General features: G+C 46.9%; 1 protein-coding gene across 3 annotated transcripts in view; it reads right to left on the bottom strand.

Moving 5' to 3' along the window:
- Positions 1-26,908, bottom strand: part of Nbas (NBAS subunit of NRZ tethering complex) — a gene marked incomplete at its 5' end in the record, with an annotated part of 266,027 nt that overhangs the window by 24,904 nt on the left and 214,215 nt on the right. For all 3 annotated transcript variants that reach the window (XM_087199614.1, XM_087199615.1, XM_087199616.1), the window contains 3 exon segments: positions 2,478-2,673; positions 13,238-13,327; positions 24,268-24,470. In XM_087199614.1, the coding sequence (XP_087055740.1) occupies positions 2,478-2,673; positions 13,238-13,327; positions 24,268-24,470 (489 nt within the window).

Here is a 26,908-nt window from a genome sequence, read left to right as displayed (position 1 = left end):
AGAAGTTGCTGGTGTTCCCATTCTGAAATTTCAATTTTCCTGCATTCATTTTCTAAGGAGCAAGAAGTCAGGTCAATTACAAGACAAAGTTCCTCACCTAATTTGCTTGTCCTCCAGTGCCAGGTGGACACAGAATGCTTAATTTCTAGGGGAGGAAGGAGAGACACTTGCAGATCTATTTCTTGGAGAAGATTAGAGATGAATAGCAGAATGAAGCCAGTATGGAAGCTTTCTTACTTCTACTAGCAAATATGCTAGAAACCCTGCTCATCAACTGCCAGAACATGTAACTGCTCTTATGTAGGAGAAAGCAGAGGAAATGAAATAAAAAGGATGAAGGGGTATGAGATAACTTTTCTGAGCATCTGAGACACCTGGGAGAGAGATTTTCTAGTCTGAAAGTTTGATCCACCACAAGGGAAGTACTGGTGAAATGAGGAGCTGCATATGGACTTGACAAATGAGAGAAAACAGTCTGTACTAGCAACAAAGCCAAGTTGATACAGAAAAGTGCTCAAAAAAGGAACCTTAGTAATACAGGCTCAGCTGCCTTAAATCCTGTTTTGGGAAAAACTTAAGCTATGAAGAAATTACAATCTCAGAAATATTCAGAAATCACTGAAATCATAGAAAACTAACAACTTGTTCTTTGCATAGTTGGAACATGGAAAAAAGCTTAGAAGAAGAAACAGTGGCGAAGCTTACTTGTGAGGAGTTTGGGCCCAGCTATCGAACTGTGTATTCTAGAGCTTCAACATGACAGGGGAAATGGCTGTTTTTTCCCTAGCTTCCACTGGTTCCTAACAGTTTCAGTTCACAGATCGACATCACGCAAAGTGAGATACCAGCCTCATCATCCTGGCCAGCTCCAGCAATCAAGGAAGAAGAAAGTGAGCCAAGTTGAGAACTTGAAAAATGAGGCTGCATTAAGAAGGTTTCTGCTGCTGGAGAGCTCGTCTGCCTCAAGACCAAGTCAGGACCAGGAGCTTCGTATGAGGCGAAGTGAAGGCTCACCCCGGGGACAGGAGTGTGACACTAGTCTCCATGCTTGCTGATAACACACACACACCCTTCTCCTATGCACTCGCGTGTGCTTTACACGACAGCCTGTGGAAGCCATATTCTAAGGCTGCTCCTTAGCTGGGTCCTGAGTCGTCTCCTGAGCCTGGACGTGGGATAAAGTCCTGGCACTTTGTTGAGAATATATTTTAGACAGCAGTGGCTCTTTCATTATAATTCATTTCTGCAATCTTGCAAAACCAAAGAATTTTTGATAAATCCATCTTTCTGGGACTCTCAGTTTCTGTAAGTCCAAAGAATAAATAATCATATTCACCTCTTTTATTTCATAGAAGGAAATATAAATACAGAAGATAATTGGGGGTGCTTAATGGAGGGTGCTGACTCCTGGATCCTGTCAGTCTTAGTTACTTTTCTCATTGCTGAGACAAAACACCCAAGACCCACAAGTTAAAGGTCAGCTCACACTTTGCAGAGGTTTCAGTCCATAGTCAGCTGGCTCTAAGGCAGGTGGCATGGCAGAGGGGCATCATGGAGAAATAGTCCACAGCAGGGCAGGCAGGAGACAGCAAGCAGTGAGCCTCCCTTTCCCTTTTATTCCACCCAGGCTACAAGCTGATTTACTGGTGCCACCCACAGCCAGAGTGGGGCTTCCATTATCCATACCCAGAACGAGGCTAAGCCAGTCAGTGCACTGTTAGTTATCACACACCCTTACTCCATATTCACACACCCTAGATCCAGCCACCTCTGAAAAGACCCACCTATGAGTGCATGAGGCTTTGAAGAGACCTCTAGACACAAGCCATAGCACTGTCCATAGAGTGAACCTGCCACAGCCTTTCCTTGAGAAACAAGCATCCCATTTCCTCCAGCAACAAGTATTTAAGCGCTGGACATGTGCATGGGGGACTCAGAGAGTTCAGAAGGAAGTCCGTCTGCAGACAATCAAAGTTCGCAGGTGAAGAAGTCAAGGTTCAGTGAAGCCTGCAGTGGCCAGGGAGGACCCTGAGGAGGACGGAGGGAGAGGCAGGGCAGCACAGAGAAGACGAGACATTGTGTCTCCCCAGGGCATCTACTGAGACACCAGAAGGAAGGCCAGCCCCTGTGCCCAGGACAGTGTGAAGTTGGCTGCCACAGGTGATGGATTTTGCGAATGGTCCTAGTTGCTATGAAGACAAAAGTCATAAATGTGTGCAGTATGAGATGTGATTACTACACACGTGCGTGTTCAAACATATAAAGGAAACTTTATGCATGCACTCAGTTACTAACCTCCAATCAGTGCTCACCTCTAATTATTGTTAATAGGGAAACTTTTTGGTGTTTTGTTTGTTTGGCCACACTGGGCTTTGAACCCAGGACTTCCACATGGAGCTACAGCCACAGGCCATTGGTGATCCCTTTGCCTCAGCCTCCCAGAGTGCTGGGATGACAGATGTGCGCCGGCACCTTACCTGCCTCCCAGGCCAGGCAGCTTTGAGGATGGCCTCTGTCCGGAAGAACACCAGAAGCCTGCTGTCCTCCTCCGTCAGGCGGAAGGACTGCTCCAAGAGCTGCAGCGCACGGACTCGGGGCCAGACAGGCAGGGCATCGTCTGCACAGAAGGGCCGCAGCCACTCCAGCAGGTCCTCGGGGGCCACCAGCTGCTCCCTGCAGGACAGCATCGAGGGGGGATAGAGAGAGAGAGAGAGAGAGAGAGAGAGAGAGAGACAGAGAGAGAGAGAGAGAGAGAGACAGAGAGAGAGAGAGAGACAGAGAGAGAGAGGCTTACGGTCTGTTTTAGCATTCAAATGACCTAAATAGTTGTTTGCTGGATAACTTTATTTTTGCCCTGTTGAGAGGAAGAAGTTAGGTTTTACAGCAACCACTACAGGCATTTAACAACTGTATAAAATGAATGTGATTTCTAAACAGTACTCTATTAAAATGAGTTACATTAACCAGATAAATAACAAACATTAACCAGTATGTCCTTAGCTAGTTAATAAATAGGAGGGCTTATTTCTGTTCATCCTACGAATAGTGCTGGTACCATTCAGCAGCTGCCATAAATTGCATTTCCAGCCTCTGGAAAGAAAGAGCCCACGCACAAGTGCCTCCAGGAGGTGACACCCTGTGACCCAAAGCCCTTGCTCAAGGCCTGGGATTAGAGATCATCCATGGTTAGACTGTCCAATTCTATACCAGCCCAAAAATAAAAATAAAATGTGAGTGTTTGGCTCTGATGTGAGTGCAGTCTGAAGAGACTCCGGGAGGGGGTGCTGTGAATGGTTTCCTAGCAGGGCCCGGCCTCTCCCGTGGTCCCTCATGGATTTCTCAGGGCAGGAACTCACTGGAGACAACATCTCCCGTCATTCTCTGCGGGGCAGAGGTTCTCCTCGGGGAAGATCTCCCCGCACACTGCCTGGCCTGGTTACATTACCAGGCTGATTTATTGTCAGCAATAAATCACCTACCCAAGTTCCAGACCAACTCTCCAGAAACCGAATTCCTGCGCTAACAAGGATACATTTTTCAAACTCTTCTGCAAAGAATAAAATTTTGCAATGCCCTTGAGTATGTCTCTTAGCATGTACTAGGTCATATGCTTGTCAAGGGCTATTTTGTGGCCATTTAAATTAAAAAATAATTCCTTGTATTTAGGAATAAAGGAAATTATAAAATGTGGACAACTGGTTGAAACACTTATAAATTTTCAAAGACATTTGTTAGGTTCTCAACATTTATCAGAAATTGGAAGGAATGGTGTACAAGAAACATAGAAGGCACAGACATCTCCAGGGTGGGTGCTACTCCCGAGTGAACAGATAGTGTGGGGAATGGAAAGGCCAAACCGCGGTTCCTGGCTCCATCCTTCCCAACAACTCTGCGCACAGCTCAGGACTGTCATGGGCCCACTTCCTAGCTAAGCAGACGAAGGCACAGTGGGACACAGGGGACATGCAGTGGACAGCGAACATCGCTGCCAGGATAGTCCTCGTCAGAGCTACCGTTACCAGCATCACCAATCACTACAGTTTGTGCTTGATGATAGAGATTTAAAAATTACATGGTCTCTGCCTTCAAAGAACTAATAAAATGGAACAGAAAGACTGCAAAAGGGACCATTATCCAAGTTGCTGCTGTAACATATACTTGAACAACTGCTCTGGAGGAAGAGGCGTGGTGTCACGGTGGGATCATCAAGGATAAGCCTGGTAAGGCCAGCAAGTGAGAGCTCGGGCCTGGTCCCCTTGGGATCCATACCTCCTGACAGTGCCAAGGTGTTCCCAGTGTTCTGCCCACCTGACTCCTCCGTCACCCGCTCAGGCTGTAAGGGGAGTGCAGAGCGATTGCTGCTGCACAGCCCCTGGCATCACTATAATCTGATCTCCGTACCAAGTGACACTGCCAGGAAGCCCCACGCCAAGGAGCAGCAAGGAAGGCGGCTGCATCGCAGATCACCTCTGCCTGGCCCAGGAAAGGTGAGACTGTCCTCCCCTTAGGAGCTGGTCCACCCTCTTGATGACCTCCCGGCCGATGTGGGAGCTCATCCCGACTTCTCCATCCTGGGGCCAGGGAACAAACGTGTGCTACTGGGGGTCATCTTGCTTTCTGGCTTCACCACACTGGACAGAAACCAGACCTCTTTTCGGGGAGTGTTTCTCCCATGAGAGGAAACAACTTTCGAGGGACACTTTGACCAAGAAGTCACGTGCCAGTTCTGAGCCTCAGTTTCCTTATTTGTCAAGAGAGATGGGTACCGGTACCTTCCTCAAGGGGCTATTCAGAGTTCAACAGAAACATAAAATAGGAAATGGGAGGCATGGAATGATACAACGTCTGGCACCTAACCACGCACTGCAGTTACTACCGAGGACATCTGGGCTTGTCTTCGGGGGATTTCTGAGAAGGGCGTCGCGATGCTAGGCCTGGAGCCAATGTGCCTTCTGCCAGAAGTGAGAGGCTGGCCAAGCACTATTCTGGAGGCGAGGAGTGTAAAGCCCGTCTTTGGCTACTAGTCCACGCCAGTTTCACGTAACAAAGCTGAGCTCTGGATCACCCGCCCAGGGCCAAGGGGGTGGTGGGGAGTAGGACGCACTGGGAGGAAGGAAGCTGGGGTCATGAAGACCAAATGGAAGTCAGGACAACACGCCAAACCTGTATGGAGTGGGCAAGGGCAACAGCAATACCAAGGGTGCTCGTAAAAGCTTCTAACGTGCTCGGAATCCTACCACCTCACCCTAAGTCTTTCTCCTGCGTGCTGCTATCTGCTCTGGTGTGCAGGGCAGGAAACAGCCGAGGACAGGTTTGCTGCCGGGTCCACACTCACACCGAAAGAAGCGGAGCCGATACTGAAACTTGTAAGACCTGCCGGTTACCACTCAGCACTATTGAACCAAACTGGGGCACATTCTAGAATTCAAATGATTCAGCTGCTGAGGAGACACAGAAAGATTATTCTACTTTCCAAGTTATTAAATTGAGCCAGACTTTTCCATCCGTGCTTACTGTGCAGTTAATAACATCTGACATTTTGGAGGGCTGTGTTTTAATTTTAGGTTGGTGGTTCAAGCACATAATAGAATTATGAGAACTCGTTCCTCAAACAGAGCATCCTGTCTGAGATGAGCACTGCCAAGCACCATCTGCACCCGGTGCCCAGCAGGGAGCCTGCGCAGAAAGGAAAGGTGGCTGGGTGGGAAATGCTGCCGAGGCCCAGCGCGGCCACTGTCCTCAGACCTCAGCTGCCAGATGAGTTCTGCTTGTGCTGCAGTCTTGACGCTTGTGGTTCAGCAAAGGCACAGAGAAACAGGGCAAGCGAGAACTCATAAAATGGTAACTGGTGACCAAGGGGAAGAGTACAGAGGTTTTTCTTTTCATTCTTTTATCCTCAGCACTTGTCTGTGGGCTTGAAATTTTTGAAAAGTAACAATTATGACTTTTTTATTGAGACACCGAAGTTTGCGCCCACAGCATCCCCAGTCCACAATCAGGACTTTCATTAATCTTCCGCAAGGAAAGAGGACGGAGAGATGGAGGGAGGGAAAGGGGAGGGGAGGAGACACTGAGATGCGCTATGGACATGCACCAGCCCCACAGGGAGGGTGACCACCATGTACTGCAAACGTGTGCCCACGCTGTGAGACCAAAAGTGACTCCATTTTGCTAATGTGAGACCAGAATGACTCCATTTTGTCCAAAATGGAGCAGTCTCCTTTGTTCTTTCAAATGAATGATTAAATGTGCTTAATCTGGGACAAAAGACATGATCTGTAACTCGGGATTCCTAAGCTCATGACTTAGCCATCTGTGTGCCCTAGAAACAAGTGTCCCGGGCCCACTATCTATAGGACAATCTGTTCACGTGCTGACTGTCCACACAGGGTGGTCATGACCATGAGTCAAGACGTCTGCTGACCATCAGTACGTGACAGTGGGCCACGGACCTTTGTCCCCATTTCTCTTGTAAAAACCTGTACGTAATCCCCTTCAACCCCCAATGAGCCTAGCCAATCAAACTTCTACACTTCATACTTGCTAAATGTTAACCAATCACATGGCTGCTAATGACCGAAGCTTGCTGTAACCTCTATAAAAACCCTGCTAATTTGGAACTCGGGGCTCTCAATCTCGCTCCGCTGTGTCGGTGACAGTGGAGAGTCCCTGCTTAAGCTTGAATAAACGACCCTCGTGTGCTTACATCGGAGACGGCCTCCTGGTGGTCTCTGGGACTTCGTAATCTGGGCACAACAACGCAATAAAGATTCAAGACAAGAGTAGCGTAAAACATCCAAGCGAGAAGAAGGACAGTGACTCCACCTCGATAGTCTCTTATGAAAGCAAGGAGATTTAATGAGCTTAGGAGTAAAAAGAGAGTATTACTCATAAGCACATTCACTTCATTGCAAGAGTTACACGAACGATTAATCTGAGTTATAAAGTAGGTAAAAGGGAAAACCACCAGGTACCTATACATACATGGGCAGCTGCTTCCACCTTTTCCCCTAGAATGGGGACAGGGGCAGGTATTACACCACACAGCATAACGGGCTGCATAATTTAAAAAATTAACCTTGAAGGAAAAAATACATACACTGTTTTGCCCAAAAGATAAGGAGTCAGCCTGAATATATTAGTAGCTCTTTTAGTGGGAAATAACGGCACAAATAAGTTCGCGTAAATGACAACTTTGAGACTGGGGCTTCTCCCTGTTATGCACTGTGGCATGGATGGAGGATATTCACAAACCTACAAAGGAACGGAAGGGAAGTCGACCAAAGGCAGCTATTGAGTCAAAGCAAAAAGACATTTTAAGACTGTAAATAAGCTATGCCTCTGTGGTGGTGCACACCTGTAATTCCAGTCCTGGGAGGCTGAGGCAGGAGGAGCAACTGCAAGTCTGAGGCCAGCCTGGACTACATAGTTGGACCCTAATTAAAAAACAGCACAAAAAGAATAAACAAACTGTGGGAAATTGTAAAATTCAACTATCTAGTTGTAAGAATAGATCACAAGAAGTTTGTTAACTAAGAAAATTAAGTCGTTTCTGGGAAATTCCACAAGTCTGTTTGTTAAAAGAATGCCAGAAAACTTTAAGAGACCTTGTGAAAGTTTCACGGGAGAAAAACAGGTTTTCCTAGTTTTCTTATTTACCATTTTCCTGGGATCAGAGGACCGCGACCCAGTGACTCTACGGGTGGTAAGAGAGATATGACTCATTATGCACATCTGTGATGTTTGTGGTGGGCGAGTGGGCTGGATTTTGGCTGAAATCGTCCTGCTCTCTTGATACTATCTGATAAGAGGGCTGCGGTGTGCTCTTTGATGTACGGGATTGGTGAACGGAAATGGGGGACTTGTGAATTCGCCTGTAGCTTTTATGAGTCACTTAAAGTCATTTGTCACCAGAGGTGAAAATCAGAAAGACAACAGCCAGAGTAACTAAGCTGCTTTCCTCATGTATAAAAGCCTTGCTTCTTCCCTTTGTGATGGTCAAACAGTGCCAGGGGAAGTAAACTGCTGTTGGTCCCCCAGGCTGTCTCCTTTTCTTTCTTTAAAAGTCAGTGCTTTCCGGGGTCTCAGGTCTCCCTCTAGGAGACCAGGAACAAATAAACTAATCCTTGGTCCAAAGAGTTATCCAGTTCTTCATGGCACATACACAGGAAGATAACCAAAATTTAAATGTCAATAGTTAAGGTACATTAAAAGAGATAAGTCTGAAAAGCACTTCAGAAATCATTATTCGATAATCAACATACAATCACCATTCTTACTGGAGACTGGAGGAAGGAAAGACTGCATTCAAACGTAAGAAACACAGAGCTCTGGGATGCCTTGTAAACCCAGAGTCTGAACATCTGAAGGGACACATGGTCACTCTGTCCAGTCTTTCATGCCAAGCAAGGTCAGGTGCCAACCAGGCTTCGAAATCATCTTACACACATATGCAAGTTTTGCAGTGAAACATTTCACACTCACACACAGAATAAGGGTTTTTCCAGCTCCTCTTTAAATCCTGGACGATAGGAAGAGTGGCAGAAACCGGTGTGGATGAGGGCCCCCTATGGACAGGAGCCAGGGGGAGGGGCATCTGTCCCAGGAGCCCCATCTACAGACCATGCCACAGCCATAGCGCCCCGGCAGGAAGGGGCTGCTGCGATCCAGGAGGGAGGAAGACAGGGAGGCCGAGCCAGCAGGGAAAGCCCTGTAACCCTAACCTGAACCCTAACATTCTACGCAGGTCCCTGCTACACATAACCGCTTCCCTCACCACTGCGGGGCGTGGGCGGGATGGACACTTCCTGGGCCAGCAATGGTGAACCTATGGCACATGTGCTACAGCGGGCTGTCTGTTATCACTGAAAGCTCTGAAAGGTTCGCCATCGCTGTCCTAGGAGAATGTCTTCTATTGGTCAGCAACCAGGAAAAACTCAGGGCGATGGGCGAGGAACAGTCAGATTTGCCAACACATGAATGCATACTGTGAATAACACGCCAGTAACACAGCATAAAATGTGACTTTAAAAATCAAGATCAAGTTATACTGAGAGAAAAAGTCCTAGACAGGCAGTGATTTTGCTATGTACACCATTCCAGCGCCAAAGCCTAGCTTGTGATGCATGTGTCCTGCGGTGTGAGCCATTCGACATCACATGTCACTGGGACACAGCAGGGACATTATTGGACAGCTAGGGACAGGGCCTGGGTGACTGAGGACCATGCGGGCATGCAGTGGCTCCAGGACGCTGTCCTTCGATCCTGGCCTTCAGGAGGGCAGCAGAACCTGCAGGGCGATCCAGGAAGATGGCTGCAGGGAGGGGGCAGGAAGGGCAGGAGGAATCCTGGTCAGTGTGCTCAAGGACGCTGCTCTCCCTCCTTCTTCCCTCTTCTCTTCTCTCCGCTCTCTTTCTTCCTTCCTGAGCTTTGAAAAGTGATGAGACATGCCTAGGGAATACTCAAGAGTTCCAGGAGGTCCGAGTACTCTGACACCATTCCGGATCTGAAAGGCTTCAGGTGCTCCAGCTGATAATGTGTTCAATACAAACTCAAACACACACAGGACCACCAGAACCACTCAATCGTGTTGAAGGAAATCTTTCTTCTTTTTTGGAGTATGGTGCAGAGGAATCCTTTCTAGTTAGCTGTTGGCGCCAGCGGAGGGGATTCGATTCCACACACTGTGGGGGCTCGGGCTCGGGGCCATCCCCGTGAGATTTTAGAGGTGTATGCAGAGGGCTGGAAGCAGGGGAGAAAGCCAAGGCAGGAGGAGCAGGGCAAGAGACAGGGGACCAGGGAAGGCTGAGACCTACGCAGTCAGAGCTGCCGTCACCAGGATCCTGGTTCCCCTCACAGTGACCCTGCACAGCCCATCACCTGCCTGGGCTTTGTGTGTGATCTGCAGAAGGGAGGCGCCGGTTTTGATCCTGCCGTCCCCAGGGCTCCCGCTGAGCTGCACTTCTTCTCCAGGCCCCAGCACCGCTGGGCACCTGGTGATTTCTCAAACAGGTGTTGTTAGCATTTTATCAATTCTGGGCTTAGCAGATACATTGTTTTAGGACATTATTATTTTAACAATATTTTTCTTAAGCAAACTAATTCCTAACCAAAATACAAAACTAGATCTTATCAAAATAGATGTTAGAGACACATCAGCAATGGGAAAAGCATCCCTAGCCACGGAATAAATTTAATATGTGGGTGCCTCTGCACGATGAGTGACCTTGCCCCACCCTAACTGCAGATGTCACAGGAGGTCTGGTGTGAGTCACACCCACGGTGCCAGCTGTGGGAGAGGCAGGAATGTGGTTCCAGCGGGAAGGTTAGTACAGTGACTGGCTCCACTGGCGGCAGCTGGCCTCAGTGTTGAGTTTTGTGATTTAAAATTAGCACAGATGAAGGCAGAAGGTTTTCTTCTGTGGGCGCGGGGTAGGCAGAAGCTGCAGTTACAAGGCAACTGGCACCCATGCCAAGACGAAAAGTGAAAGGAGCAGATGCTGGGAACGGCATCCACCATGAAGACAGCCGCAGAGCCAGGCCCTGGGTGGCAAGTGTGCACGGCCACACCAGGCTTCCGGGCTGACCCGGGATGGTGCGTGTGCATGTGTGTGACAGCCGACACCGCTCACAGGCCCTGGTTACAGGCGCCTAGAGGGCAGTGGGTGGCAGGTGGCAGGGCCGGGGCACAGTGTACTGAGGAGGAGAAGGGGGAGGCTGAGGGCGAGCAGTGAGTGACCAGGGTGCTGCTGGGAGGAGCCGGACCCCCGTGTCACTCGAGGTCCCTGCCGGAGCCCCGGCACAGGTGCTGCGCTGACTGCAGGTGATCCTACGGGCCGCCCAGCAGGGAACCCCAGCAACAGCAGCAAGTCCACCTGTGCAACTAGAACAAGCTGCGACCTCATGACACTTCTTTTCTTTGTTAGGCCCATTGATATTCATTCTCTCCTTTTTTCCAGCGCTGGAGATGGAAGCCCGGACCTCACTCACAGGAGGCAAACATCCTGCCACTGAGCCATAGCCGGCCCCCACTGAAGTTTTCTCCAAAGCCGCCTTTGTGATTTTGTCTCTGAGATAAACAGTAAGATTTTGTTCTGTCTCTAAAGTGTTCCTCCTCGAGGCCTAATAAGATAGTCCACACGTTAGACTCTAACAAAAGTTAAGAGTCTTTGGGGAAAGGTGTAACCAGAGGATACAATGAATGTTTACATTTGTAAAAAATTAATTTTTAATCTCCCCTGCTTCCAACACACTCATCCCATCGTCCTTGCCACTTCCTGCAGCAGCTCTGGAGTCCTCTTTCCTGAGGGTCTTTAGCTGGTGTGATAAAAATACAATGAATGCTTCTGCTAAGCACCATCCACTGGAAAAGCGGGCTCGAAAAAACATGATGCTGTGTCGTCGTCCACCTTAGTCATCTTCCCAAAGTCACAATGACCGGGAAAGGGAGACGTTTTGAGACAATTCAGGACACAGAGGCAGCCATGGCAGCAAAACCACAAACACCCAAGGATGCATGGCTGGAAACTCACCGTGCACACTCCAGAGGTCCCAGTGGACAGGGCCGAGGTACCCACTGGGCACTGCTAGCGCCCGGCCTAACAGATCTTCCATCTCCGAGGAAGCTGCCTGGCCGGCCCCTGCTCCAGACCTGACTGGTTCAGTGGGCCTGGGAGGGCAGCAGCTGAGGCAGCCTCCAGGAGGAGCTGAGGGTGTCCCAGGCCACACTGTCCCCACCTCTACCACCTGCTGCTCCTGCAGCCTCTCGGCTTGGGTGCCACCACCCACCACCTCTGTCTACAGTGTCTGTCAGCAACAGGTCTGTGCCCACCCCCTGTGTACCTGCCTGACTTAGCAAGGCTTCCTGTGCAGCACTTCCTCCTCCAGTGCTGTTACCATGGCTACGGGCAAGCTCATCTCCCCGGTAAGCCTGGAGCTCTTGGGGCTGAAGGGCATTTCCTATCCATAGGTGATCTGTTCTGACTTCACCCAGACCACGGTGCCCAGAAAGCACACAGAACAATCCAACTTTTCTTTAGGGGAAGGGTCCAAATTAGCCTCGGCTGTAGCTTCCTACTGAAGACGCAGACTCAAAGGGGTTTGGGTGACTACAGTGCAAGAGCAGAGGAAACAGGGTCCTGGCTGCAGTACTCCTCCCTGTTCACCAGAGCAGTCTCATCCGACTGCTGCCCCTCAACCCTGACACCTAGAGCCGCAGGGCAAATACCACAGAGGCCGAGGGACTGAGGCTGGGCAGGATCCGGGCTCGGCTCCCAGGGCGGGACGCTGGGTGGGCAGCGCCCCTCTCAGCTCTGTCCTCTGAAACAGCAATGGCACTGTGGCCTCAGCAGTCACCATGGGCACTGGGTCCACACAGAGAAGTGGGAAGCAGGACCGCCCCGGTAGGCGAGGTGGGATATGCAAGTGCCCAGAGGTTTCAGGAAACCACACAGAAACACACCTGCTCCCGCACAGTGACCACAGGGTCACGCAGACACATGCAGAAGTAAAGCATTTCTCCCTGAAACCACGGGGCGTTTTCCCAATCAGGTCTCCCCTACAGAAAAAGGAAACTGGGCGGAGCTTACAGGGTTGCCATGGGTGTGACATGGAGAAGGCCGGAAACTCAGAGGAACCGGAAACTGCTAGTTGCTGTCCACTGCTACTCTTCTCCATGCCCTTGTGCCTGACTGAAGGATTATTTCTAAAGTGGCATCAGAGACAGACACCTTTCTAACCTCAGGAGCCTCTGAGCCCGCAAACAAGGTTGACTGAGTCTGTACAAAGGCTTTATTGTTTTTCATTTTTTTGGTGTTCTGAGATAGAGCTACGCAGCTCAGGCTGGCCTTGAACTTTCTATCCTCCTGCCTCAGCCTCTTGAGTGCTGGGTTTACGGGTGTGTGCCATCACGGCCAGCTTTTATAAAGACTTTTTAAAAAAAAAAAATCATTCATAATACACAAACTCTAGAAACTTCTAAACTAATGCACTTAACTTGTAGATGGAGAATCTTTTCTAAAAGCTCAAAGCAGTTTCCTCTCTGGGGCTCCCTTGGCTGAAGGATGTAAGAGGACACAGTGCTGTCTGGACCACGGGTGCTGCTTGAGATGCAGGCCCAGCATGGTGGGGATGTGGGCTCCAGACTCGCAGCCCCTTACCCCGCAGAAGACCCTCAGCCCTTCCTTAGCCCAGAAGCCTGGAGACCCAGTCCCGAGAGAGGCACCCGTGCCTGCCTTACCCCGAATCCACACTGGCGTGCACAGCTGCGATCATGCCCTCCAGGACCCGGAGCGGGTCCCCGGTACCGCCGAGGTCAGCACTGCCACCACTGTGAAGAGAAAGAGGGACACCCGAGTCAGAGGACTGGCTCTCAGGCCTCAAAGGCATGCTGTTTTCACACCGCAGGTGATCCAGCTGGAGTCTGGCACAGTCAACACTGCCGGCTGCCTGCTCAAAGCCACTTGTATGGTGTATGTCTACAAAAGTACCAAGCTGGGAGGAGGCGACAAGATTTGGAAGCCTTTTCCAACCGTCAGGGCCAATAGTCTTCTGTCAAGAATGGCCCAGCCTGGCTGCACACTGTCATCAAGAAGCTCCCTAAGGGTTAACTACACTAGCCATTAAGCATCAAATATAGCACATCCCAAATGCACGAGCTAAACTCTTTTAAAAGCCCACTTATCTGTGGCTTCCTAGGCACCAGGCCTGTGTCCCCACGGCCCGGCACTGTCATTATGCCCACTTCTAGCAGACTCTGGAAATGCAGAGAGGAGAAGATGAGGCATTCAAGTGTGCAATTTAATCACTGCTGACACAGCTCCCTCCACACCTCTGTCCCCTGGCACCTCCCAAACCTCACAAAGAGTAAACATCTGGACCACTGTCAAAAGCAGCTTCATTTCTTCTGAGAAAGAGGCAGCTGAGCTCTCCAGCGCCCTCTCCGCCCGGCTTAGATTCAGTCCCCTTCTGTGGACATCAGAATGCCATCTCTGCTAGGAGCCGGTGTGGGAGGGAAAAGAAGTATCAGCTGTGCCAAAGGTTTACAAATGTGAAAATACTACTGGTATTAATGATTTTAATTATTAATGAAAATATCCAATTTTACAGAAATGAACTAAAACCATCAAAACACTAATGTTTACTTTTGCAAACTTCATCTAGGGCCTGATTTAAAAAACCATAAAAATAGCGACAAACTACGAGGTACAAAGCGTGACAGCAAGTATCTGTCATCACTTGCAACACTGGCTCTTACATGAGCGACAGAATAATCAGATCAAGCTATCAACGGAGCAAGGCTTTTTTAATGTGGCACTGTTATTTCTCAAAAACCCTGTCATGGGCTACCCACTCGGGACCTCTCCTGGCCCTTGGGAGCTTTCCTATCAATAAATATCTTCCTACTTTTAACCCTCGTCGTTCCTAGGACTCATTCTTCAATTTCTAGAGCACAAGAACTTGGCATATCATATAGTTAACAGGTTGGGAGATATAACACTTCATATTTCCCGTGACATTATTGGAGGTCCCACCAAGACAATAATTAATAGGAGGTAAGAATTTACTTTTATTGCTAAATTATATTAAGTAACCAAAATTGTTGTTCTTGTTTGTCACTGCTTGGGTCTCTTGTAAATGCTTTGTACTTTGAATTCTTATACCTTGTCATTTTGTTAAAATGTTGATGTTTCTTTAAAAGGATATTTTACTTTTGTAGACAAGGTTTTATGTTTCTGTTCTGTATCGATTGCTTGATTAACTTGTTAGACAAAGCTGAGGAAAAGTCATGTTAGGTCGTCATCTAACGGCCTTTACCAATAATTACGAGTAAATTAGAAAATGTAGTAAAAATAAGTCTTCTCTGTAAAATCTAGTTTATAGTTGAAAAATATATATACCCCTATTGATAAAATGCAGGACCCCAGCTGTCAATTAATAAGGCACTAGCTGGCAGCCCCTCTTAAGACTCGGGGGACAGGTTTCACTGAGCAGCCTGGCCCAATCCTTCTCTGTACTCTAGAGAAAATCTTGAGCCATCTCTGCCTCGGTTTCCTTCCTGGTCTTATCTTCCACTGGTGGGGAGGCAGTCTCAGCTCTTGAGATTCCCCAGTCTGGCCTTTCCAGGCTGAGAGTGACAACTCCGGGGCAAGTTGTCTTAATAACTCACTGAGAGCATGAGAAGAAAAGACCCCCTTTCCTGGTCTCATTTCCAGTCTCTCCTGCCAGTCTTTTACTCTCCTTTATAGAGACATGTAAAGTCAGGAAGGATCTCTGAAGTACTCAGTGTCTTTCTCCTAAGAACCTTTACGTTAATTCCTTAGAAAATGAGCGTTCTTGCCAACGCCGAAGATAGGGAAGTCATTTTAGATCAGGAAACACTGCCCGTCTCTGGGTTAGATGAGACACCGAGGTTTTGTCCGTCCAGGAGAGCACATGAAAGCGATGTCCCCGCTTAGTGCTCTGGGCTACAGTCTTCCTTGGGGGACTGCACCTGAGACCCCGTGGAAAGAACTGACTTCTGGGTGAAACCAGGAGCTATTTCCATAAGCACAACACTTAAGGGACCAAAACACATTTAGATTAAGGGAGAATCTCTCTCTCTCTCTCTCTCTCTCTCTCTCTCCATAGGTCTGGCTCTTATCATTTATGTATGAGAAAACACTTTGGCTAATAAATTGTAGACCAAATGCTAGCAAGACAGGCAGCTAGATTCCTTTCCGGAGACAGCTCTCTGATTGTGTGGGACTAGTGAAAACTGGAGTGACAACTCAGAGGTCATGGCCCGGGCTACTCCATGGCAGGTGCTTGAGGGTCCCCCAGTGGAAACTGACTCCGGACAGCCCACATGGGTAATCAGTAGGAAAATCTCCGCCTGACTGTTGTCCCCTAGCTGGACTCCTCAGGGAGGTGAAGATAACCTTCCAGTGATCATCAGATATCCTCTGTCTCAGAGTGACCTGAAGCGATACTGGTAGGGCCCTTTCTCAAGCCTCCATTAAGAGCTGAGCTACAGGACGGGACTGTTCTCTCTCTGCTAGTAGGACAGACACAAATAGAAAACTGTAACTCGGTAGAGATTGTTTGACGAATCTTTATTAGGCCAGAAACTCTGAAGCTCTTGGGAATCAACTTTAGAACCCTTTGGCTGCTTTACTACTAGGCCGCACCTCTGTAGGAGGCCTTACATGGAACAGCTGACAGAGAAATGGTTTGCACTTGTGCCTTGCTAACTAGGAACAAAAGGGATCTCAAACAGCTTTTCTCTTCTTCTGTGTGCTTGTGGAGACCTGATGAATGTGCCTTGTGAACTCTGAACAATGTGTAGTCTTTGTCTTGCTGCTGGAGGTTACCTAGGTGATCAGATAGCACAGAGGTCTCCCCGGTTTTCTTCTGCGGTGAAGATCCCCTGAGGCTCTGGTCTGCCTCTGTCTCTAAAAGTGATCTCTTTTGCTGGAAAAAGGCACAGCCCTTTAATCTATCTGCCTCATTCTCTCTCAAAGATTTAGAAAACAGTGACTTAGATACTTTTGATTATTGGTTTGGCTAACAATGTTTCCTTCAAAAAGACATGATTTTACAACTAAAATCAATTGTATCTTGGGCTTTTGAAATTTATACGGGAGTAAAAATACAAGTTCCCTGGGGAAGGTAAGATTGCACACTGGTAAAGGGTGCCTACTCCTGTCCAATTTACCTTCTGGGCTCTCTCCTGATGGCAGCCACTTGCCATGGAGCTATGATCCTAGAGGATGCTCTAGGAGCATAAGGAATCAATCAGAATCATAGGGGCACCTTGTTTCTGTTTGTTTTTTCCAGAATGTGGGAATGTCAAGTCAAAGTCTCTTACTCCTTTGGAATATATTCTTAAACACTGGCAGAAGTTCGATTCTCACATACTGAGGAAGAACAGCCTAACATTCTTCTGCACCCATGCATGGCCTGCCTATCCTCTAGAGCCAGGATGGAATGCAAAAGGAAGTATTAATTATGATGTCATTTCACAACTAGAATTATACTGTAAAAAAAGAGGGAAGATGGTCAGAATTGCCTTATGTCCAGATCTTTTTTGCATTAAGAGATAATCTTGATTTGTGTTCAAAGTGTAAAAATAAGCACCAGGAACACTAGGCTCTTCTGGTCCTTATCATTAAACCTGAGGCTTTCCACCCTCACCTTTTGGATCCTGAGGACAAAGTTTCTGAGGCAATCCCAGTGAAAGCTCCACCTACCACCAAACTTGAAGTTTTTCCCAATTGCCCTTTAGAACCTAAGATCCCTCCCCCTTATCCTTTAAAATCTAAGGGTGAAATTCCCAAGCCAGCTGTAATTAAAACTTCTACAGAACTATATTCACTCCTAGCTAATTTTGTTCAAACCCCTCAAAGACAATATCCCTTCTAGGAAGTAAATGGCAAATATGGGACTACCTATGTTCATGTGTCTTTCTCTTTCAGTGATCTACGATAGGTCAAATGAGATCTAAAAGTTTTCAGATGATTCTGATATGTACCTTGAGGTCTTTGAAGACTTACTCAGATGTATGGACTAGAGTAGAAACATGTAATGTTGCTCTTAAATCAAACATTGAGAGACAAGTAGTTTTACAACCTGCTACTATGTATAGAGACAAATATGATCTTAATTTTGGAAGCTCAAAAGACAGAAAGCCAAGGGAACAACTGGTTCCTACTGGAACACAAGCAGTTTCTATACAAGCCCCTACTGGCCTGCCAATCAGGCAGATTAAAATAGAAGCCATTTTCAGGCATATATTCTGAAAGATTTAAGAAACATGAGAACTAAGCCCTTCAATTATTTTAACTTGTCAACTATTTATCAGGAAAAAGATGAGGACATCCCTAGATCCTGATTTGATAAAAGAAAATACTATAGTGTTTTTCCAAAGTCAGTCTTATAATATGTAGGTAGTATAATGTTAGGTGTCTCCTCAGAAGAGCTTTCTAGCCAAGACTTCGGCTCTGCTGAATTTTCTAAACAGACAGGGGTTATAATGTTTCTAGATCTGAGGCACAACTTTGCAGCCTTGAGGTAAGATATTTAGGCCTTATTATATCTCAGGGAACCCAAACACTGGGGAAAGAAAGAATTAAAACAATTCTTTCCTCTCCACAGCCCAACACTCTAAAACAGCTAAGGACATTCCTAGAAATTACAGGCTTCTGTGGCCTTCAGATAACAGGATATAGTGAGATTGCATGACCACTCTATTAGCTTATAAAAAACCCAAAAGACAGCCATATTTTAAGGTGGGAACCTAGTTTCCAGAGTGCATTCCAGAAGCTCAAACAAGCACTTCTAAATGCCTACCTACAGGACACTGTTTCAGTTTGTATGTTAATAAAAGGTGAGATATAACTTTGGGAGTGTTTCTACAAGATCAGGGTATTTAAGTCATAAATTAGATAGTATAGATTCAAAATAATTGACTTTAAAAAGCACTAAACAATGGAGTTAGAACACCTTTATTCTCTTTCAAGAGGCAAAAAGCAGCCATTCAGGTTCTTTGATTATTGGTTTGGTTTTTCTGCTTGATAATTCAGTTGGAGTCAATGATAGCTTTTGTCTCTAGAGACATGTTTTGCTAAGGATTGCAGATCCACTCTGGAAAAGCTCCTGATCCTAAATGTCCTTCTACAACTGAGATGGTTAAGATTTGATTCCTGTGCCATACTTAAAGGCACTCTTCTGTCCCTTTTCCACTGCCCTGCCCCTGAGAAATAACACAATTCTCAACAGAGTTTGGTTCAAGGCACTTCCCTCTTCTGTGGCTGCTGGATTTCAAGACAAAGCTTCCAGAATGGTAACTCTCCTCTTCCTGGAATCCTTCCAGAGTAAAGCTGACCTTCATTTATCTCTGGGCCATATGGAAAACTGGTCTAGGTTTACTCCTGAAACTCTCAAGAAATAAATGTAAAAGTTTTAGTCCAGATTTATCTGCCTTTCAGCCCTCAGGAAAAATGAGAGAATGGTAAGAACAGGTAACCTGGCCCTGGCCACTTTCTTGCACTTCTAGTCAGCCGCCACTGGCACTGGATGAGATAAAATATAAAGGGACACCTTAGATTGGGCACAGAATAAGACGGATAGATGGGGATGACTTATTTTCCTTTGTTTTTATTTTTGTTTCAAAATGGAAAAAACTGTTGACAGATCTCCCTCCAGTTTAGGGTGGCTGCTGTATACAATAGCTGCCTTCTTCCCAACATGCCCCTACTCCCACCGAAAGAGTAACCTGAAGCTTGCTCTCCTCCCGGCAACTAGTGACGTCACCGGCTCCTCCAGTCCCTAGCCACACCTCACTCAACCCCGCCTCAGCTCCTATGAGCCCCGCCCCTGCTCCTATACAAGGCACTCGCTGCCCCGCCACGTTGCTTTTGTCTCTCCTTTGTTCGGAGACAGCCCGGCAGGTCTGTTCCCCTAATAAAGGCTTGTTGTGGCCTGGTCTGGTCTTGGTTTTCGGCCTCTTACCTGACAACTGTCCTAGGTAGACATCTGTAGGTTGGAGCCTTGGCAGGCCTTCTTCCCTCACTGTTTAAAATTCATACTTAGCTCCAAAGAGGGTCACCTAGTCTCTTCCTACCCAAACCTGGCCTACGCGGACCCCCCTCGAGATATTTAACAGTTTGTCCCTTTAGAGGAAAGAATTACACGTGGCTATCGAGCAACTGTGGCTATAACAACAACAACGAGAACCCTGTGAGGCTGGATATCCCAGTGAGATATGCTGCCAGCATAAGGCTTGTCTTAAAACCATCTTTGCTTTCACAGGTGTAGAAGATTTTTATTGCTTTTAATTCTTACTGCAAGAGATCTCCGTTAATCTACAAAGTTCTGACTAGTCTTGTTTATAGTTATAAACCTAAAAATATCAAAGTTACTATAATTCAACTTGGCCAAATACATCTGAGTGCCCTCTGGTTTATAAACAAGGTGTCTTATGTGTGTGTGTGTCTGTCTGTTCAATTTGTTAAAAGGCATCCAACTGTTATGTTTGAGTTTTTTTCTTTTGGTATTCTAGATTTTTTAAGTTTGCCTGTAACTCAAGTTGGCTTATAGATAAATATAATTAAAGACATACTTCTCCCAGGTTGCCAGATTATCCAAATAATGTCAACTGGTTTTACAAATACAGTACATATTGTTGTCTATGTATAACTTGGGACTCTTTCATTGGTCAAAATAATTTGTTAATTGTTATGATCTGGCTCTCAGGTCATCTAAAAATTTGTAAAGATAATTAAATAAAGACTCTTGGGCTTAAGAAAACTACTGGGTAGGACTCCCCTTGGTAAATAATGGAGCAACTGCCTGGAAAAAATTTATTCGAGCCTTTGTTCACAAAGGGGACCCCAATAATTTCCACAGCCTTGTGGGGCATACATTGCTAAACATATTATTATTGTGATAGGTATACATTGGTCATGGTCTAAGTTTTCTGTGGGAAAACAAGGTTTTATTTAAAGTGTTCTTGGTACAAAACAAAATTAAGGGACAAAGGCTTTCATGTAGCTGATACTCATTGTTATTTCATGGTACATACACCCACACCTTCCGGGTGTACAGGTCTTCTAAGATGCTGTTTATGGTAATGATCTCTGTTGACTCAGGAATCTGCCTTTCCCTAGCTCTCCAGCTACTTCTGATGAGAGGTACATGTCTAGCCAAAATGAGAAAACCAGTCAAATAACAGTCTTCTTAAAAACTTATGTGATGTATATTATGTGTCCCCACACTTAGGGATGTTCAGTCGCTAAACAGTTGAAACAATGTCACACACTAAAATTAGAGGTTAGGGGCTGGGATTTAGCTCAGTGGTTCCGGTGCTTGCCTCACAAGCGCAAGGACCCAAGTTCGATCCCAGGTACCAAAAAAAAAAAAAAAAAAAAAAAAAATTAGAGGCTAGACATTATGAACTCCTAAGGTACATTTACAGGCCAATATGTATGTTCTCTTTAGATGGCATCCTACTAAAGGATAACAAATAAGAGTTTTCTTTATGTCATTTAATGTCTTGTGATCAGATGGAGGTGTTTGACTAAAAGACTATTCCATACTAAGATGGACATGTAAGTGTTACAAAGAAAAGGTCATCATGATTGTCATGCTAAAATACTATGTTTAGCTCTTGATCTTAAGTTTCTCTATAATATATAACTGTTGTCTGTTAACGTTCTGCAGGGATTCAACTACTAAAACAACCATGGCTGGTAAGAAGTAACAGCCCTCTAACTGTGCTTTATACTTCAAAAGTGCTTGCTGTTTTAACTATTATAATAGTTAAGTTTAGGGCCGGGGATTTAGATCAGTGGTTTCACCGCCTGCTGCACAAGTGCAAGGACCTGGGACCCCCCTCCCCAAAAAAGAGTTCGATCCCCAGTACCCCCCCCCCACCAAAAGTTAAGCTCACTGCTCCCACTGAAATATTTATATCACTGATCTTCTCTTCTGGGTGTTCAACAACTAAAGTTTGGAGACCAAAACTAAAGATAACTGGGCTATGAGGACAGCCAATATATTGGCCCTGGCCCCTCAAGGTCAACAAAGATCCAGGACACAAAGGAACCTTTTCTACAGGATCATATATCTTTGTTAAATCACTCAACCTCCTGAGCAGGGAGATTGCTGGACTCCAGAGGACAAATGTACCGTGTGCCAAAGGAGGGTCACAAAGAGGGAAAAGTCTCCCATGCTTTCATTGAAAGCAACATGGTCAAGCAAGGCTGAGACCCATCCTGACGGCCAACACTGACAGAGCAGCTGAGAAGCTCTATGCATGGTTCCCAAGTAACGCCTGAGGAGACTTAACTGACCTTGATAGACAGTAAGAGGTTCATACTGATTGACACAGGTCTCACTTTAACCTGGTCTTAAATACCTAGCAGAAAAGAATAACCAAAAGAGGTATAAAATAATGCCATAATAATAAAGGTGGATATAAAAAAGGGCTCCAGTCATTGACCCTTCTGGCAGTTTCTAGCTACACCAGTTGGTGACCACAGTTATGGATCATTAGGAAAGAACTATGGTAGAATCTATAAGAGCCAGCAGGTTACAATCACTATTTCAATTTCTAAGTATGATTTTTTTTCCCAACCTGCCCTTCCATTCTAGTGTGCTCATGCTTAGATTATACATGCTCTAATTTCTTAAAAGTTTTGTTTATTCTTGCGTAGAGGCTGCCATACACCAGTCATACAAATGGAGCCAAAGACAAAAGTGCAAGAATTCTTTTACTGGGACCCACCAGATCGACCTTGTAAACAACTCATAACTGCTAAATGACTTCTATGATGGATTCTGAAGTTCCCTGGGACTTCTCCTTGTCCTTCCTGTGGAAGGCTATTACCAGCTCTTCCTGGTGGAAATATCTGTTGGCTATACTCATAATATTTCTGTTGATCTTACTGTTTGGCCCCTGTATACTTAACTGTCTTTCTGGCCTTGTCTCCTCCAGACTCAAAGCTACACGCCTACCCATGACAGAAACATGTGATGCCTATCGAGGACCTTTAGACAGACCTTCTGAAGGGTCTCCCTGACTGCCAGCCACAACCACGACCCCCTTCAGCCTGAAGTAGCTCGAGTGGTCATCACCCTTTACCCCCTTATGGCAGATCAGGATACTTCTTCAGAGTGGGGAACAGGATAGATAGATGAGCTAGGTAGAAATATTACAGGCAGTGAGACAGGGCTAAGTCCTCCAGAAGGCCAGGACAAAGGGGAAACACACCACAGCACCACATCAGTTAGACTTCCTGGCTGTGCGCACAGAGAGGGCCAGACCGACCCAAGCCAAGGGGATTGGCTGGAGGGTTACGGGGGGGCTCTCAGGTACGGTAGACAGCGAAGTTGGTTATAGGTATCACGGCCGGTTTACACAGGGCTGGGCCTTCAGCAAGGAGGACAATTGTGGCCCAAAGCACATTCACTGAAGGCTGGAATTGTAAAAGGAGAGAAACCACACACCCTTCCTTGTGCTTGCCCTGGGGATAAATAGCAGTGATCCATATTCTAAATAGGTGTCAGTCAGGCCAGAGATTCAGCCCTACGGCACCACCTCTGTCTCACACGGGCAGGTCCTGAGTTTGAAGCCCAGTACCACTAAATAGGTGTCAATCACCTGGGAGGGGTCAGGGTCTTAACCCAGCCTCCCCAGGAAATACCCCTGCCCCACCCTTACCGCTCCTTGTACGCTTGCTGCGTGGCTCGCTTCCCAACTGGACCCCATTCTCTGAACGACTGCACCTGTGACCTTATCGGACGTTCAGGGCTGGGGCCCACGCTGCACCCACGTGGGTCTCACCTCATAAAGCTCCTCTGTACGTGGGGACCCCGGCTGCCCACCCGGGACCCTCCTGCCCCTTGGGAGCTTTCCTATCAATAAATGCCTTCCCACTTTAAAAACCCTGTTGTATTTTATGTCTGTCCCTCTCTATAAATTACCAGCGCCCTCAGAGCATTAAGGTGAAAACTATGAAGTGAGGGTAACTAAGCTGAGAAAGGCCCATTTGATTTCAGTCCACAGGAAACTGACATGCACTTAACCACAAAGTTCCTCCAGAGTGTCACAGAACGACAGACTCTTAGAGGACAGTGAATTAAACACAGTGGCATCGTTGAGCCCAGCCGCATTCACAGAAGGTGCTAGAGGCCTGCTTGCCTGCCCAGCCTCAGGTCCTCCCTGTCCTGATGCCCGAGATGCTCCCTGCAGTCACCACTTGGGGCCCAGAGGATCTCGGCATCAAGGGCCTGTGGCCCTCTGCAGGGCAAGCATGCCTGAGACATGGAACAGCTCGCTGCCCGCCTCCCAGTGCCAGGAACCTTGCCAGGGTGCTCCAGAAGGACCTTGGGCACCGTTTCCCCCTGCTGCCAGGAAGGGAGCTGGAAAAGGCAAGAGAGGACATGCACCTAGCTCCTGGCACCCATTTCCCACACTGTGCCAGCATCCATTCCCTACTGGGGCCTCTCGGAGGAGGGAGAGAGGTCCAACCGGAAGTGAGTCTACTTCTTCAGTGTAGCCTATAATACTGAGGGTGGGGCATTCTCTAGGCGCTCCACCTTCTAGGTATTTAAATACATAGTCTTTAAGAATCCTAAAAATTACCTTGCATTCCTGTCAAGTACTTGAAAATGTCAAATGCTTCTCCATCTATGACCTCAGACTAGCTTCACAACAACCATGAGATGGAGACTAATATGGGCCAGAATTACCCTAGGGTTTTCCCCAGTGGTTACCCGAGTGCTTACCTCAACACAGAAATTATTCTCACAATTGCACTTCGCATGACATCCTTGGGGGACAAGTCCTGGGGGCCGACTGCCACCTCAAGCAGCTGCCGAATGGTCCCCAGCGGCTGGCCCTCCAAACACATGGTCACGGCAAGGTGGTGAAGCGGTTCCTTTTCCGATCGGGACCGATCATACAGGTCACTGTATCTCCGCAGTGCTTCCTGAAAGACAAGAGAGCCAAGACCCAGACTCGCAGGCAGAACAACAGTGTCAGTGTGCACACGGTTAGGTCACCAAGCAAACACATGCCAGCCACCTACGGCATGCCCAGGGTCAGGGCTGGGTTACCAAGGTACAGGCTCTGACCCCCAGGCCTGGGTGCAAATCCTCACTTTCCTGTGTATTAGTGAGGTGGAAAGAGCTGCCAAACATAACTTGAAATGGATAATTATTGTGGAATATTTGTTCATGAACTCTGTGTCAGCTTTAGTAATGCACTGCTTATGTACTTTGTGTGTGCTACCCCAAAAACCCTGTTTGAAAACTCTGGGTGGGCCTTCCCCGTCTTGTGGGGCCGCCTGTTCCCGGAGAGATTAGAAACCAGCCTTGAAGTGTGCTTATCTAAGCTACCCTTGCCACCTACTGCTGCTTTATCACATCTCTGCCACATTCTGCTATGTAACCGCAACTTAAGCTGCCCTGTAAGAGAGATAAAAAGGGAAACTGTCTTAACTGGTGGTCATCCTAGAAGGACTCGCTTCCTGAGGCTGTCCAGTGCCTGGCAATAAACTTCTTTTTTATTTAACCAACTGTCCTTTCTCTAAAAGATCATTTCGACTCCCTGGCTGCATCATTAGCAGAGGCGGTCTCTGTGACCTGGGATCTACGCGTCTGGGAAATGTAGCTGAGGATAGGAGGGGCTGGTGAGCAGGCAGCACCATTGAACATTCAAGAGTCCCCTGGCCCGGTGCCAGGTGACGAGCACTCGAGGAGGAGTCCACTGCAGCTACTCCTGGACCACAGCCACACCATAGCATGTATTCGCCCCAAAGGAAGACCCAGCCAGAAAACAAGTCCTGGTATGATTTTTCAGATGCTCGTGATATGAGTCCTACCCTAAAAATACCAGTTAAGATCGCCAGCCAGATGGATGCATTCAGGACACCTGCTGCAACACACAACGCAGTGAATTATACTATCAATATATAATTGAATATAAATAAATATTACTGACATTAATACTTAAAATGATAAATTACAATTGTGTATTTGTAAATACCCAGTGGCATTCTGGACGACTCTGTAAACAGATGAACTTGAGACTTACTGCCGAGTGACCAATGGGAGCACAGACACAACGCATGAGTAACGTGCACTTGGTAACAAACGGACGTGTCTGTGTCCGATGCGAATCTTCATAACTCCGTATGTCGTGTGCTGTAACCACGCCCTGCGAGCAGGCTACTGGACAGAAGTGCTCGTTTCAGGACAGCTCTACTGCTGGACGTGAGGGACTGGGGCCAAAGGTTCCACAGGAAATAGAACTGCAAAAGCTTCAGGCCAGATGATGCTCCAGAAGAAGATGACATGAATGTATTTGAATAAAGGTAGATCATTGTACATGAATAAATGCAGACTGTTGTACATGAAAAAAATAAGACATTCCCTGAAAATAAGCCCTATTGCATGTCTGGGAGCAAAAAATAATATAGATTATCTTATTTTGGGGCAAATACGGCAGTTATAAATTACTGAATATAAACTTTTTAAGCCTAGAGACTACACATATATGCAGTACAGTGTAACTACTGGGTGAGTGTACATGTGGTATCTAATTAATACTTACAATATCCCTACAAATGGTTTAGCTAGCTGGAAACTGATGACCGAAGTTACCAAATCACATGCCTAATGTCACATGACATCAGTGGGGCTGACACCAGAATCTAGAAGTCAGCTCCACCTGCCTGGAAGAAATAATGTTATAACAGTTTAAGGAGGAGGACACAGCTATTGTTTTTGCAGCAAACCAAATATGGTCTCCAAATGACAATAGCACTTTCCAGATTCCTCATCATTTCCCTTGTAATCTTGAATAGACTGTTTTGTTTTTCAAAACAACTTTGTAAAAAGAAAATCTGAACATTAGCTTGATTTTTGATGCTATTAAAGAACTACCATTCACTTTTGATTGCGATGCATTGTAGTGCTTATGTCTTAATGCATCTTGAGGAGCTAGATGCAGAAGTACTGATGGGTAAGATGAGTGGTGACAGATTCGCTAGAATAATCCCCGGAGCTGGGGATTTAGCTCAGTGGTTCTGCCGCCTGCCTCGCAAGAGCAAGGTCCCGAGTTCGATCCCCGGTACCAAAAAAAAAATATATTCCTGGTGCCAAAAAAAAAAAAGAAACTTGTAGAATAATCCCCAGAGCGAGCTGAGGGTCTGTGGGATACACGGGAAGCAAGACTGGTTATGTTCAGGTGACTGCTGAGGCTGGGAGCTGGGCACATGAAGTCTATGTTACTATTTTCCCCACTGTTTGATTCGTTGTTTTTTCCCATGGTGGCCCCTGCCCACTGCGCACAATTTCTACTTTAGAAATCCCTCTAAGTGAGACACAGCAATGGCCAGGACCTGGACCTACGAGAGCAGGAGGG

The sequence above is a fragment of the Heterocephalus glaber genome, unplaced genomic scaffold (assembly GCF_053883595.1).
Source record: "Heterocephalus glaber isolate CG9 unplaced genomic scaffold, H.glaber_assembly_v1.0 deba00001724, whole genome shotgun sequence".
Lineage (NCBI taxonomy): Eukaryota > Metazoa > Chordata > Mammalia > Rodentia > Bathyergidae > Heterocephalus > Heterocephalus glaber.
The sequence above is the reverse complement of the archived record's forward strand: the minus strand, read 5'-3'. Positions and strand labels throughout refer to the sequence as shown.